The sequence below is a fragment of the Vicia villosa genome, linkage group LG2 (genome assembly GCF_029867415.1).
Source record: "Vicia villosa cultivar HV-30 ecotype Madison, WI linkage group LG2, Vvil1.0, whole genome shotgun sequence".
Lineage (NCBI taxonomy): Eukaryota > Viridiplantae > Streptophyta > Magnoliopsida > Fabales > Fabaceae > Vicia > Vicia villosa.
Genome location: NC_081181.1, coordinates 165,042,025 through 165,057,659, shown reverse-complemented (window position 1 = coordinate 165,057,659; position 15,635 = coordinate 165,042,025). Strand labels below are relative to the sequence as shown.

Sequence of the window (15,635 nt, the reverse complement as noted above, 5' to 3'; positions counted from 1 at the left end):
AAGTTGTTTAAAAGATTCCCAATTTAGATACATTGAATAAATAATGTATCTGTACAACATATTGTCCAGATACATTATTTATTCAATGTATCTAAAAAGGGAATATTTTCTTATAAATTGGACCAGAGAGAGTAGTCTTTTTTATTTCCCAATGCAACATTGATTAATTTTTACCAACATTATCTCTTATCTACACTCTTTTCAAAATATGACAATGTATATCAACCAATAGTAATTAAGGGTAATTTTGTAAAAATGTTACATTTATTCACTCAATCATTATTTTTCTTAATGTGTGTGTAACAACCTTAAACGACTTTTATTTTGAAACGAAGGTAGTATAATTTTATGTCATCCCACTTATTTATTTTAATTTAATTTAAAATAAATTAAAATTTTATAACATTTTACATCAAAGGTACCCGTATCCAATTTGGATGCATGGGTACCAAAGAATTTATCTTTATTCTATTAATATGTACTCCCTCCGTCCCACAATGAGTAACACAGCCCACCATATCACGCATATTAAAAAAATGATAGAAAAATAAGAAAGAGAATAATATTTTTACCATAGTACCTCTAATCATATATTGAAAATTGTGAAAGTTTAATTAACTAGAGGGTAGAATAGGAAAATTTTTATTGAAAATTGAAATGGGTCATTCATTTTGGGACACTAAATTATTCCAAATGGATCACTCATTATGGGACAGAGGGAGTAGTTATTAGTTTCGTTATGATGAGTATGGAGAAGTGTCATTACTTTAGACATTTATTTTCTCACTCGCATTTAAAGACCATCCCGAGCAAGATCCTATATGTTGGAATAAGTTTGGTTATGCAATTATCCCTGAGTTTTGATGATAACAAAGCTTGATAGGATAATTTTGTTCTCTAATCATGTTGTTAAGTGCGTAGATCAAAGAAAACAAATTTTGACCCTAGAGAAGTCAAGTACAGAAGAACCAGAATCTAAACAAAGCGAATCTGAAGTCTAATCTATGCAAAATCTGAAGATCAATCAAATCTGAAGCAAGCCGACTCTGAATTGGAGACACACTCTGAACCAATGAAAGAAATAAAGGTGTGTTTAAATAGAAGTCAAGCATCTGGATTATCAAGTTTATATCTCTGCAAGAATTTATTCAAAATGACTCTGAGAAAGACTCTGATATTTCAAGTATCTAAAGCCTCAAGACTCTGAACACTAAAGACTCTGACGTCTCATTTTCACCAAATTCTGAAGACAGACTCTCACGTCTCATTTTCACCAAATTCTGAAGACAGACTTTGAACTCTACTCAAACTTCATCAACTTACATTTGAAGTCTCTGACTAGAAGATAATGATTAAAAGAAGAATATGTGGCAAGAGTACAACCAGTACAAGATCAAATATTCCTTCCAATACTCTGAAAATCTGGAAAAAAAAAGGACAGTTCTATTGTACCAACGTTTTCCTTCATTTCATCCACTACATGCTGCATGCACCACTCCTATGGTACTATCAAGTATCTTCATCATTTATTTTTTTATTAGAATATTCCAACTTCACCCTCCAACAAATCTATTTCATTGCCTATCTAAAGAGGTTTTGGAAGCTTGGAAAATAAGAGGAAATACAAGAAGATTGAAAAGGAAAATCAGGAAGAGACTCGTACGAAGAGAAAGAGAAAATAGAAATAAACACTTAGCCTTTTATATCATATTTTCTCAAGTGTAATATTTGTTTATTACTGTATGTATCTGCCTATTTTAGAAGCAATTTTGTAAATACAAATCTTGTATTTAACAGTTATTAAATTCTTTGAAAGACTAGGGTATAATCGAGATTCTTAAGAAGTCTTTGATAGGTTGTCATTAAGGTTGTAATCAAAGTTTTGATTAGTAGATCAAGTTATGATTGAGAAGGAAAAATCACTTTGGCAGGTGGACTGGAGGTAGCTTCGTTGGCAGCGAATCAAGATAATAAATCTTTGTGCATTTATCATTGTTGCATTCTTGTTGTTTGTATTCTTGGGTTGCAAAACGTTTTAATCTAGAAACCCAATTCAAACTCTCATTTCTTATGTTTCTTCTTATCTTCAATTGACATCAGAGCTCCAGTTTCGGTATTGATTTCTTTTCATCAAACACTTAACCATGTCATATAAAGATCTTTTTTTAAAACACATAATGACAGATGTTAACAATGATAAAGATAACTACTAAGATAAACCTCCAGTTTTTGATGGTGACGAGTTTGATTATTGGAAGGATAGAATCAAAAGTTTCTTCCTTAGTTTTGATGCAGATCTGTGGGACATGGTCAGAGATTGCTACAGACATCCTCTGAATAAAAATGGTGCTAGAATGAAAAAAAGTGAAATGAGTAATCAAAAGAAAAAGGACAACAAAAATCATCATAGGTCAAGAACTATTATGTTGAATGCTATCATATACACTAAGTATGAAAAGATAACAAAGAGAGACTCTGCAAAATTTATATTTAATTCTCTTAGAATGACTCATGAAGGAAACAAACAAGTGAAAGAAACTAAAGTTTTGGCCTTGATTCAAAAGTATGAAGTCTTCAGAATGGAAGAAGAAGAAACTAGGATATGTTCTCAAGGTTTTAGACTCTTGTTGTTGACTTGAAAGTTTTAACAAAGATTATACCACTGCAGATCATGTAAAGAAAATCATCAAAAGCCTACAAAAGAAATAGAGACCAATAATAACTGCACTTAAGGTGTCAAAGAATCTAAATAACATAACTCTATAATTTTTAAGTTAGTAACATGACATGGCTGAGTGATGAATTCCTATACCATTAAACTCATTCTAAAAATACCCCGTGACTATCTTACTAATTTATTTTATTCATGTATCTAAACATTTATAGAAGTGTTTATGTCATTTGCTACTTTGCATTTACTCATCTGAATGTTGCTGAATGTTGACTATATGATCGTCAAAATGTAGTAAAGCATACCATGAATGATCATAAAGCAGAAATTACTTGTATGAGGTAACCTATGTTGATGGCGAACCAAACTTTGTAAAGTTTGAACTAAAGAATTAGTATGAGGCAGTATGGTCAATTGCACATTGCAGAAAATTATGGGGTGTTCAAACTCCGCTACACTATATCTACTATTAGACAACACTTGCATGAGACCTTGCTCTTAGTCTGCTTGATGGCCAGTAGTAGTACAACTATTACTCTTACCAACATTCATCTCCTTCAACTATGATGATAGATTCTTCCTGTTCTCATTTTTCAGGCACAAAACTTCTCTTTTCGTGACAATATCAAGAGATTCTAAGGTTCTTTCTCTCTTGTATTACCGTCCTGTATGTTTGTAGTGTTAGTCTATTTGTCGAAGCACTTGATTTATGAGTTTTCATGTATTCATTGTCAATGTTTTGATTGTTTGATAAATTTGTCGAATATTTATAAGAAATTGTTGACAAACTATTTTTAAACGGTATCTCTCTTGATATTAAAGAAAGTTTTCACTAATCGTTAGTTAGTCCAATGATAATTGACATTAGATTTGGTAGGGAGGACCACCCGATGATGATAAGAAAAAGAAATAAAAAAAGTCTTTAGAAGTTTTATCTTAAATATTTGAATATAGTTGTGTTTGGAAGAAAATATTTATTTTTGACTAATAATATGTTTATTTTGTATGAAAAAAAAATGATGATAGGATCATTCATTCAAAAATAGGATAAAGCTCTTATCTCAAATATAGTTGTGAGCATTATAATTATAATCTTTTACAATGTGTTTGGATTAAACTTAACGAAAATAGGTCTATAACTTTCCTTGGGATTTTATACAGAGCTGCATAACATGAAATTGTTTTAAATGAAAAAAAGAAAAAAGAAAAAAAAGACAAATTCTCAACTGTCAAATAATGTATGTTATAATATAAAATTTCATCCATTTGAGATACCTATGGTGAAATAATATACTACTGCCTGCAAACTTATACTCAACAGCGATAAATTCAATATATTGTAATCACAATAGTATATTCTTCATTTATTTTTAAGTGTTGACATTTTAAAGATTGGTTGTTATTTTTGTTGCTTTTAAGATTCAACACACTCTTTCGAGCATCTTTGTTTAGGAACAAAATGTAAAAAACAATGTGGCTATGTTATTTTTGTTTGCGGCGAGTCGGATTGTAACAACTTTTATTTTTATTTGATGGTAACAATCTGTTTTGGTTTCAATCAACTTTGATATTTATTATTCTCTTCAAGCGTATATTATATAGTGCATAGTGAAATCAGAATGTAACAACTCCTTATTTATTTATTTTTTATAGCAAATTTTTTTTTTTTGGTTGATGATGAGCATATTGCAACTCTTATAAATTTATAGCAATTTTTTTATTCGTTTTGATCTCATAATTTTAAAAAAAAAAAACCATTCTAATACTTCAACTTTTTAAAATATATTATTTTAAAAATATATTATGTTTGTTATTGTTATACAAATTTAGAAACGACGCCAATTTTTGCTTATGTGACGAATAACATGTAGCATTCAACGTTTGTGACTGATTTAATAACTATAAAATTCTATAAATTTTTGTGTGTCTTAAGTAGGACTGACAATGAACCGAACCAACTCGAAAATAGTTCGAAATTATATTCGAAAATTAAATCGTTGAACTAGATTCATGAATCAAATGAGCTGAATATGAGCTAAAAACTAAGTTCATTAACTAAGTGAGTTGAACTTGAACTATACATAGTTCGACTCGTTAGATTCATAAGTCAAATCGATTATATACGAGATAGATTATATTGTCTTTAAGAGTAGATTTAAAGATTTGCTCCAAATCTTAGTCCCATATTTTTTTTTTAGTCTAAAGATTTTAATTGATAATATATATTCTCAAGTGAGCAAAATATTTCTACAAATAATTATACAAATAAAATCAACATCGTGTAAATTTCAATATAATAACTTTTATTTTATTTTTATTTAAAAAAATATTAATTTAAAATGTCAAATATACATATAAAAATAGACTTTAAAAATTACTTTTAAGTCCGTGAAACAAGCGAGTTGAACCTAACGAGATAAACCTAACGAGTTGAACCGAGTTGTTTGTGAACTTCTAACGAGTTGAGTTTGAGCTGAAAAAAGTTCGTGATGAACTTGAACTCGAACTCGACTAATTCTTAACGAGTCGAGTTTGAGCAGAAAAAAAGTTCGTGATGAACTCAAACTCGACCAATTCTTAACGAGTCGAGTTTGAGCTGAAAAAAAGTTCGTGATAAACTCGAACTCGACCAATTCTTAACGAGTCGAACTGAACTAAGGCGAGTTCGACTCGAATCAACTCATTTCCAGCCCTAGTCTTAAGTTAGATCACATTGTATGTATTTGTCATAGTATTGCAATAAATAATAAATTGAAACTTAATGAATAAGCATTAATCTAGAAAGTTCTTTAGTATAGGAATACTAACAATCACTCTAGAATATCTACTCTCATAATTAATTCTAATACTCCTCTTCAAGTTGGAGCATACATGTCATATGGACAAAGCTGGTTACAATAGATTGAACCAGTTACAATAGATTGAACCAAAGGTCCTCTAAGGGATTTGGTGAATGTGTCAGCTAATCAATATTTGAACCAACAAAATCAGTTATGATTTCTCCTGAAAGAACCTTATATTTTACAAAGTGGCATTCGATCTCTATGTTTTAGTTCTTCCATGGAAAATCTAATTGGAGACAGTACGAAGTGCAACTTGGTTGTCACAAATTAGTTTAATTGTCTTAATGTTTCCTAATTTAAGTTGTTGGAGTAATTGTGCTACCATAACACGATATTCTACAGTAGACCTTGCGATTATGTTCAATTTCTTGCTCTGCCATAAGATCAAGTTTCCTCCAATGAGAAAATACAATACCCTGAAATGGACCTTCTATATGATGATGAGTTTGTCCAATTAGCATCACAATAACTCATGACTTAGGTGTTTCCCTTTAGCCTACACATTTTTATATACTTAAGAATGTGAATCTCATTGTTTCAATGGTCATCACTTGGAGTATCTAGAAATTGGTTAACCAGACTAACAACAAATGTAATGTCTGGTCAAATCATTGTGAGGTACTGTAATTAAGTCTGCCAATAAGACGTCGATATCTACCAAGGTCTTTTAGTGGATTCTCCAAATCTGGTCGTAGCTTAACATTAGGATCCAAAGTAGAGTCACTAGATCGGCAATCAAATAAGTCAATTTCCTCAAGTATATCTAGATCGACAATCAAGTCAATTTCCTCAAGTATATCAAGAGCATATTTTCGTTGATTAATATCCACACCAATTTTAGATTGAGCAACTTCAATCCCTACAAAATATTTTAGTTTCCCCAAATCTTTAGTCTAGAAGTGGAGAGACAAATGATGTTTCAATCGGTGAATATCAGTCTTATCATTACTAGTGATGATGATGTATAGACCAACATATTGACACAAATGATTGGTGAAGAGTGCAAAAGAAGCCAGGGTAATCAACTTCATATATACTCATGTCATACTCTTGGATGTCTAGTTGATGCAGCGGCCATTAATGAATAACAACTAAGGCAAGAAAAAAGCAAACAAATGCTATCTTAACAACTGGGAAAAAAAGTCCCCACGGTCAAGCCCAAGCCAAAATCTGTATCTTCATTTTAATGATTTGAATTCTATTCAAAACATTGATACCCTAGAGAAAGGTCGAACATATTTCACACTTGATAGATGATGATCCTTTAGTACTTTAGCTTCGATTGTAAACTAGTATTCTAGTACATCAAAAACTTATGTTGCTTAAGAATCGACTAAAGATAATTTATAAATATCGACTATCTTCAACCTATGAGGTGAGTTTCACCCAAAGAACAAAACTATTAAAGCTCACACAAGGTTCAATGCGAACAATATTTCATAAACAAATAATATAAACTTTAGATTAGAACAATAACCTTATTTAGGGAAATAATACTAAGGTTCCTATTTTTTACCATGATTACTTTTGTGTGTGTGAAAACACCATAATTAATTTGACACATAATCTCCATTCTCTTATGTGCAAACTTACGTACTTATGCGTCACTTTATACGGAGTACAGCATTGATGTGAAAACTGAAAATACTAAACATATCAAACGTTTCCTTATTATTTTTTAGAATTAAAAGTTGATACAAGCTAAACAAGCCCCACTAGCTACATGTTTATTTTTCTAAATTTTTTAAAGGCAACGTTATTTAAATCATCCAGTCACCAATATAAAGTAAATTAATACACTTGGACTTTAGGCTAGCAAACAGAACACAAATTTGTCCTTGAATTTCCATGTAATCATCGTCCCCTTGTTTTTAACTTCAATCCTCAAAGTAACAAAAAACAAAAACATAACAAGTCCAAAACAAGTATGCAAGCTTAAGGATACATACATACCTACACGAGCAACAAGTCAAGGAAAATTAACAAGGAATTTTTTTTTACCCAAGAGGTTGAAACAAGTCATTAGAGGAATGGATGTGATGATAAAGAATGAAGAGACCAAGAGAATGAGCAGCATGTCCATGGCAGATAATGATTTTCAAGTAATTGCCAAAAGACGGCGAAGAGAGCCTGTGGTTACTTCTGAGGAAAACCAAGGTCAGAAGCAACAAGTTTGTCAAAATGCTACTACCAACACCACAAAGAGAAGTTCAAGATTTCGGGGTGTCAGCAGGTTGTAAAGAATGAACTCTTTTGCTCTATAGTTCTAATAAGTTTATGTCGAGCATCAACATAAACACTTCTTTTAAATTTACTAATCAAAAGTTGAATATAAACAGACATAGATGGACGGGTCGATATGAAGCTCACTTATGGGACAAGCTTTCTTGGAACATAACCCAAAAAAAGAAAGGGAAGCAAGGTTGGGTTACTTCTCATTGGTGCTGTTAATAGCATAAATAAATACTTTAAAAACAAGTGTATTATAGAACAACCAATATTTGTTCAAATTTTACTACTGTGTCGCTACTAACATACAAGTGTGCTTTCATGTTCAAATTTTGCACTTGGAATGTTTGACTGGAATTGGATACTGTGACCAACAGTTTATCTTGGTAAGTACCTTAATTATAAGGTTTGCTTTTATCCCTGTTAATTACTTAGACAAAGACAAATTATCTTCCAAATATCGCAGGGGCTTACGATGACGAAATATCAGCAGCCAGAGCATATGATTTAGCTGCACTAAAGTACTGGGGAACATTGACTGTCACCAATTTTCCTGTATGATGATATTTATATGTCTAAATATTGTGGCACACATTTTTACTTGATGCTTATATGCAGATTATTCATGTTCTTTATACTTCCAACAGGTTGCAGAGTATGAAGAACAAGTAGAAATAATGCAAACTATGACAAAAGAGGAGTACTTGGCCACTTTAAGAAGGTAAATGTAGACTTTAATCATGTCTTTGTTCCTAATGGTGCTGGGACTTTCAATCCCTTCCAGGAAAGTACACCAGAACTATGCAACACCTAGACTTCATATTGAAGTCATATTTGATGTCTGACACATGGTTTTCAACATCGACACAAGTGATTACATTCAATAATAGCATTTTCACAAACTATTATTAATGTCAATGAGTAAGTGCCATGTCGATGTCCGTGCTTCATAGACTTTGAAAGCTTTAATCTTAATAGTGGTGTTTACGTTACATGGGTGTCTCTAATCTCAGTTTAGGAGCATTATCACAGCTTCTTCACCCTTATGTGACTCATTTTATATCTTACAGAAAGAGCAGCGGCTTTTCAAGAGGGGCATCAAAGTATAGGGGTGTTGCAAGGTGATACAGATTATGACTGGATGTACAGGCATTCTGAGTTGTTGTAGATGAAGATACTTACTAAAATGGTTGGTAAATTGCAGGCACCACCACAACGGTAGATGGGAAGCACGGATTGGAAGGGTTTTTGGAAACAAGTATCTCTACCTTGGCACCTACAGTAAGTTGCATCTCCATAGCCCATCACAGGGCTACAGATAACGCAGACATACACAAACATAGAATATGGATATGCATCTGTCATTTCATTAACTTCTTAGAGCATCTAGTTAACGAAATCTCTGTACCTTCCCCAACGTAGGTACCCAAGAGGAAGCTGCTCGTGCTTATGACATAGCAGCCATTGAGTACAGAGGGAGTCATGCTATAACTAACTTCGACTTGAGTACTTATATGAGATGGTTAAAATCTTCAGCAGGAAATATCTCAGAAACAAAACTCGAAAAGCTGGAAGCACCAGAGACTCAGAGAGTAGCATCCCAATCTAACTGTTTTCCAATTGATGGATCGAAATCCTTGGCCATCCACAGCAGTACTACTACTTATAACTCAGAATATCTGAATTCCCCTCAAAAGTATGAAGTTTTTGACAATAATAAATACCAAATGTCCAGCACTAAGTCGTGTTCTTCTCCCACTGCACTAGGGCTACTTTTCCGCTCTACAGTATTTAGAGAATTAGTGAAAAAGAACTCAAACATAACTGGAGATGAAACTGATGGGGAAGACATAAACGATCGACGGCCAAAGATGGCAAGTGACGATGATGACGAGTTGGATGGGATCTTCCGTGATGGAATTGGGGACATCCCGTTTCTAAAACCCCATTAGACAACTTAGAAATGTAGGAATGAAACATAAATTTGATATTTTGAAATGGCTAGATTTTTAAAGAGAAGTGTCGTCCTTCGAAGCCAAGGCGAACAAGTGCTAGAGAATTCACAGCATCATAACTGAAGGAAACATGCAGAACAATAATTTTGAATTCCTCCTTTGTAACATTGAATTACTTATATGCAAAGATCCCATGACTTTCAGTTTCGGACTTGAAAATAAAAATCCATTTACTTAAAATAATATGTTTGGCTTCCCCAAAATATATACACGCCAACCATAATTAACAAGATCTAGTAAGACAAAAAGGTACTCATAGCTAATTTATAACTAAACCCTTTGATTTGACCACATGTTTTAGTGCTAACAAATCATGTATGACCGTGCATATTTGCAACCAACCAGTAATACATAGTAAGGTTTCTATTTTGATTCAAAATTCATTCATGTAGTATTTCTATCTTAAGACGTCGGAGGTACATATTTAGGCCTACCTCTACCCAAAAGCTAGCTTAAGAGGTCAAGATTACTCAAACCTAGACTACTTCGGGTGCATCTCTAAACTAAAATAGGTTAACCTCAGATAATTTTATGAATTCCTAATTTTGCATTACCAGTTCCCGTTCTGAAGTGTAATAGGGAGGCTTAATTATGTTTTTCACCCAATATAAAAAATAAGTTGTTTTTAACGAACTATTGAGCAGTCTTCAATGTTTCCACTGATAATAAACAACAGGATTAAATGAAGATCAACTTCTGTATTTTCAATATCAGGGAGAACAATTTCTGTCATGCATGCTATCCAGGTTGACATGTTAACAGATGCAGTCATACAAAAAGATTTTTCATACCAAAATAGGAATTCAGAAGAAAGAAACTGTCTGTATATTTTCACCTATGGCAAATAAAACTAGTAGTACATATTTCTAACACTTCACACTTAGAGGTACAAAAGCAAGCCTTAGACATGAAAATGTTGAAGCAATGAGTTCGACCACTCATGATTTCTGCACCAGCAGAACAGAATTATATTATTCAATTTGAATTGAACTTCAACCTCCAAGATAGGAGGTGCAAAAATCTGGTAATTGATCACTAGACCACAAATATAGTTATTTCTAAGCTGCAAGACAAGCTTATCTTTTGTTAAAGCATCAGAGTTGCTACACATTTCTTTGTTGCTTATGCAAAATTAATGAACCTTAAAATGTTTGAAAATCAAAAGCATAGATGATGCCAGCCACTGCGAGTCTACAGTGATTTTGGTTTTAATTTATACCCTGTTAGTTGCATTCATTCAAAGACAACTACAATAAGATATGTTGACAATTTAGGCAGAGGGTGTGCACTAGTTTGGGTTAGTTTTGAACTTGACTTATATTATGACTAAAGGATTTAGTGAAACCAGAATTCCTATTTTGTTTATGACAAAAGCTTCTCGTCATTGTACCTGGTGGTAAACCATAATTCCAGCTGTCTTTGACTGTTTTAAGATCCAATTGTCTATCATTTTCTTTTCTATTTCTCTTATGTGTTTACAGATTTAAAGCTTTGAATTCCAATCTACTTGTGTTCTGCTAACAATACTCATCCACATAGAAATGATAAACTTAAGTCATCATACTGAAAAGGTGATAAATTCCTAAAAAAAACTGATTACAAAGAACAACCATAATAGGAAAACAGCATGCTGAACAGGAGTTGATCATTCCAGCAAATTTAAATATCAAGCCTATCAGCATACCTCTTGTATAATGATACATGTTGTGCTTTCTTAAAATCATACAAACATCTGTCCTGTTGTGAGAGCATCAAAATTGCTTGCTTTTGTTTCTGAAAATTTTATGCCGTTTTGCATAAACATAAGAGAGAGCAATGAAGGCCGCGACAGAAGTTGAGACCGAAACCCAGGGAAAGGGAGGATCCTTAAAGCATGTGAGTGATGCCTCAATCTCTTGAGAGGCATGATACACAATGGAGTGAATGGCATAAAGATCATGATCAGAAGACCTCACGTAAAACAGAGCCATCTCATAATCCAGATGCGACATCGCAGACACTGCTTTGTTAAGCTTGTACTTGAAAAGGTTCCATCTCTGAACAAACTCATCATGCTGCTTCTGCTTCAGCATATTCCTATCCCCGCCATGCGTCTCTAATGACTGCAGAACATCAAAAGCACTCGATATACTGTAATTCAACGTTGTCAATAGAATATTTCTCCTTGCAGCATCCTTTTGCACAAAAGACAACGACGACAACTCCGAGAACGGCCCAAACGGAGTCTGCCCCATACTCCAAGTATAATCCACCAAAGTACTATTATGCAAAGGACTCCAAGACAAATGTGTCGGCGAAACCCCCCACATACTCTGCAGAACTGATCCAACAATAGGCCTCTCAAGTTCCCTTGTATGCACAAACACATGCCGTCCATTACAGCTATAATCACTCACCGTCTGCGTATTCCTAGTCCTAACCGCAATCACCATATCCTTAAAAGCAACACTCTGATGATACCGATCCAACATCAACAACGAAGTATAGTCCAAGTCAAAAACATACACAGGAATAACCCTCCCAAAATCCTCCTCCGGTATCCCACCAACTTTCCTCATCTCATCAGCCGAATCAGACAAAATCTGATGCAACCTCTTAGAATCCAAATACTCACTCACAATCAAAGTATAATTATCAAACAAAAACCTTGAAGTATACGAATTCGTCGACCTAGAAACCGCAAACGAACAAATCGGACACTCATCATACTTAACATCATAAACCTTAAAACTCAAACTCTGCTCCCCTAACAAAATCTTACCATTACTCTCATCTCTAAAACTTTCCTCAATCAATTTCCAATCCAATCCCTTCCTATCCTTCTCCTCACCAGAATAAACATGAATAAACTGAACAACAAGCTTATTCTCAAAATGAACAGGAATTCTCAAACTAGGAGCAAGAAAAACCTGATAAGCACTCCAAACAAGGGAAGCAAGATCAGCCGCCAAAGCTCGCTGCGACTTCGGTCCACCGTGCAGTGTCGCGAACGGATGAAACTCGCCTTTCGGAATAAGTCCATCGCCGGATACGGCCGGACCGTAATCGACATGACCGGCGGAGAGATCGATCCAGAAATAACGTTGGGAGGAAGTCCAGAACGTTCCGAGGCAGTTGGTGAAACCGGGGGAGGAGTTATCAGATGCGGTGGAGGTGTAGGTGTAAGCGTAGGGTTTAACGGAATTTGAGACAGGATCGGTTTTAGGTTTGGGGAGGTTGATTAGGTAAAGATGAAAGCCTTCAGGTTTGGGAGAAATGGAATTGAAATGCTGTGAAATGATTTTATCGACGGAGGAGTGAGGGAAGGGGAGAAGTGAGGTTCGGAGTGGAGTTGGTGTGGTTTGGAAGAGGTTGGTTAAGGTTTGGGAGATGGATTGGTAGAGGGTTTGGGTTTGGGAAGTGGTGACGTGGAGGTGAAGAGTGTGGTGGAGAGAGAGTGTGTGGGATTGGTATTGGGATTGGGAGAGAGGAGAGAAAGGGGTGATGACTTGGAAGGGGGAAGGGAGAGGAGAGAGAAAGGTGGAGAGGAGAGAGTGAGTGTTTGGGGGGAAATCGCCGATGAGGTGAATGGTGAGAGAGATTGGGATTGGGGAGAGGGAGAGGGAGAGAGAGGGGAGATGGGAGAGAGATTTTTTGATTGAGGTTGAGAGAGATTGGAAGGAGTCGGTTGAGGCTTGTGGATCGGTTCGTGATTGGGATGTTAGGTAGGAGTCTAGGCCGATGATTGGAGTGGTGGTGGTGGCGGCGATGGTGGTGATCAGCGCCACCAGTGTTACAAGAAACAGTGTGGCGGAGGACGGCATGGTGGTGTTTATGTTTTCGGGTTTGGTGTTCGAAGCATTTGAGTGTTGGATTGGGGTTTTGGGTTTGGGGGAAGTGAAGTGTTGCGGGTAATGACGATGCTGCTGGTTAGTGTAGTGAACGATGTTATGAAAGAGTAATACTGAAGTATTTTTTTTGTTTAACAATTTTCTATAAAAGATAATTTAATTTTTTTTAAAACAAAAAAATATTAATTAATTTATATTTTTTTAGTAAACAAGCGGATAGACGTGGATTTAAACTAGCGTGAATTTTCTAGGCAGTTATCAATTAAGCTGATTTAACGAAACATTAATAATTTGTTAATTAATTTATTCTTTTACTAATTTTTTATCATTTAATTGAATTGATTTGGTTTTTTTTTTGTTTGCAATTGATAAGTTTATTGAAAATCAAATCAAATTATCCATTTCATTTTATATGTGTTTAAACTCAATGGGCAAACAATTTTAGAATTTTTAAAAGAATTTATATTATAATCAATCATACAAGTATACAGACAACTAAATTTGAGTCAGTTGAATCTTTCGTAAGTTTATTATAATTTTTCATTGTCGCTGAGACTTTGCATTCAATCAAGACACATTAGGACTATACAATTGAATATTATGATCAGGTATTGTGATTGAAAATTACACAATCATTATCTAAGAAACAATTAAAGAAACATGAGAAATTAAGTTAAACACAATCATTATCTAAAAAAAACATTTGCAACAAATATGAACTCTATACCATGTGGGGGAGAGACAAGAGACCAAGTGACATTTGTAATAAGAGCATTATATTCAACATTCATATAAGCTAGCCATGTAGGGTCAGATGTGGCTTGTTTTGTTATTTTTGAGTTCAACACGGGCGAGTAAAAGTATAGGATTAACTCTAGGACAAAGAAATCCAACTTTGGATATGGTTTACATGGCATGGTCATTGTTAGTTGCAGTTATAGAGATAATGTAGATTGGTCTAAGAATGCTAGGTGATGGACTTGTTGAAGGATTTGTGGTAATGGAGAGACTTGAGGTTGGTTGTGGGGAGTTTTAGGAAGTTGAGGATGAATGGTCATGTTGAAGTGTGCGCTAATTTGGGAGGAGAATGTGACTTAGGCTGAAAAGAAATAGGTATAGTTATGAGCGATATTGGTTGAGATATGATGGGCATTGCAAAAGTATGTGATTGAGGTGAAGATATATGATATGTAAGGGGTAAGGACATTTGTGAAAGTGATTTGCTAATTGTGGGAATGTAAGAAGAGATGGCATGTGTTGGTATAGGAGTAACTTTGGTGGGAAATATATTAGGATAAGGATACTAGTTTTCATTAACGGTTACATCTTTAGAGATGTAGACGCGACCATCAGAAGATAGGAATTCGTATCCCTTGTGTGATGTGGAATAATCAAGAAACACGCATTTTTTAGACCTAAACGGAAGCTTGTGTTTATTGCAATCAAGAGGTGGGTTAAAAAATTTAGTATAAGGAATTTTGAATTTAAGGAAGAAGTGGGTAACATATTGATGAGATAGACTCTAGTGAGGAAAGCATGGTCCCAATTTTTTTAAAGTAAAGAAGCTTGAGCCAAAAGTGTAAGACATAACTCTACTATCTGCCTATGTTTTCTCTCCATTATACCATTTTCGTGATGGTGAAGGGACATAATTCACCACCCAAATCAAACCGAACATCTTTTATTTTAAAGGGGAATTGTAGTTCAACCATGATTTTAAATTTTTGAAAGATGAGGACAACAACTGATTTTTTCTTTAGAAGGTATAACCAAGTAAATTTGGTAAAGGCATCAACAAAAGAATATAACATGAGTAACCACTGCTTGAACTAAGTGTGCCATTGAAAAGGACTTCATTTGTAGTCTAAGATTTTACAAGTCAAAATTTAAGGTGAAATTCAAGGAAAAATTTTGTCACGAACAAATTGGCTGACACTTAGTAAGTTTTTGGTAATAGTTGGAACATAGAGAAGATTTTGCAAAGTAAATTCAAATTTAGAATTATAAGGATAATTAAAAGAGGAAGTGACAATAAATTAAATTGACA

General features: G+C 34.1%; 2 protein-coding genes and 1 long non-coding RNA gene across 3 annotated transcripts; 2 read left to right on the top strand and 1 right to left on the bottom strand.

Annotated features, from left to right (window-relative positions):
- The first annotated feature begins 8,051 nt into the window (after positions 1-8,051).
- LOC131652833 (uncharacterized) lies at positions 8,052-9,070 on the top strand. The gene is made up of 3 exons (XR_009298842.1): positions 8,052-8,298; positions 8,391-8,464; positions 8,948-9,070. It is a non-coding gene; the product is annotated as an uncharacterized LOC131652833 (long non-coding RNA).
- A 187-nt stretch (positions 9,071-9,257) lies between these two features.
- On the top strand, positions 9,258-9,695 carry LOC131650536 (uncharacterized). Its single transcript, XM_058920241.1, has one exon. The coding sequence runs from the start codon at positions 9,258-9,260 to the stop codon at positions 9,693-9,695; it is 438 nt and encodes a 145-aa protein (XP_058776224.1).
- Positions 9,696-11,246: 1,551 nt separating this feature from the next.
- Positions 11,247-13,690, bottom strand: LOC131652832 (uncharacterized). The gene has a single exon (XM_058922810.1). The coding sequence runs from the start codon at positions 13,559-13,561 to the stop codon at positions 11,510-11,512; it is 2,052 nt and encodes a 683-aa protein (XP_058778793.1). The 5' UTR covers positions 13,562-13,690; the 3' UTR covers positions 11,247-11,509.
- Positions 13,691-15,635: the final 1,945 nt, after the last annotated feature.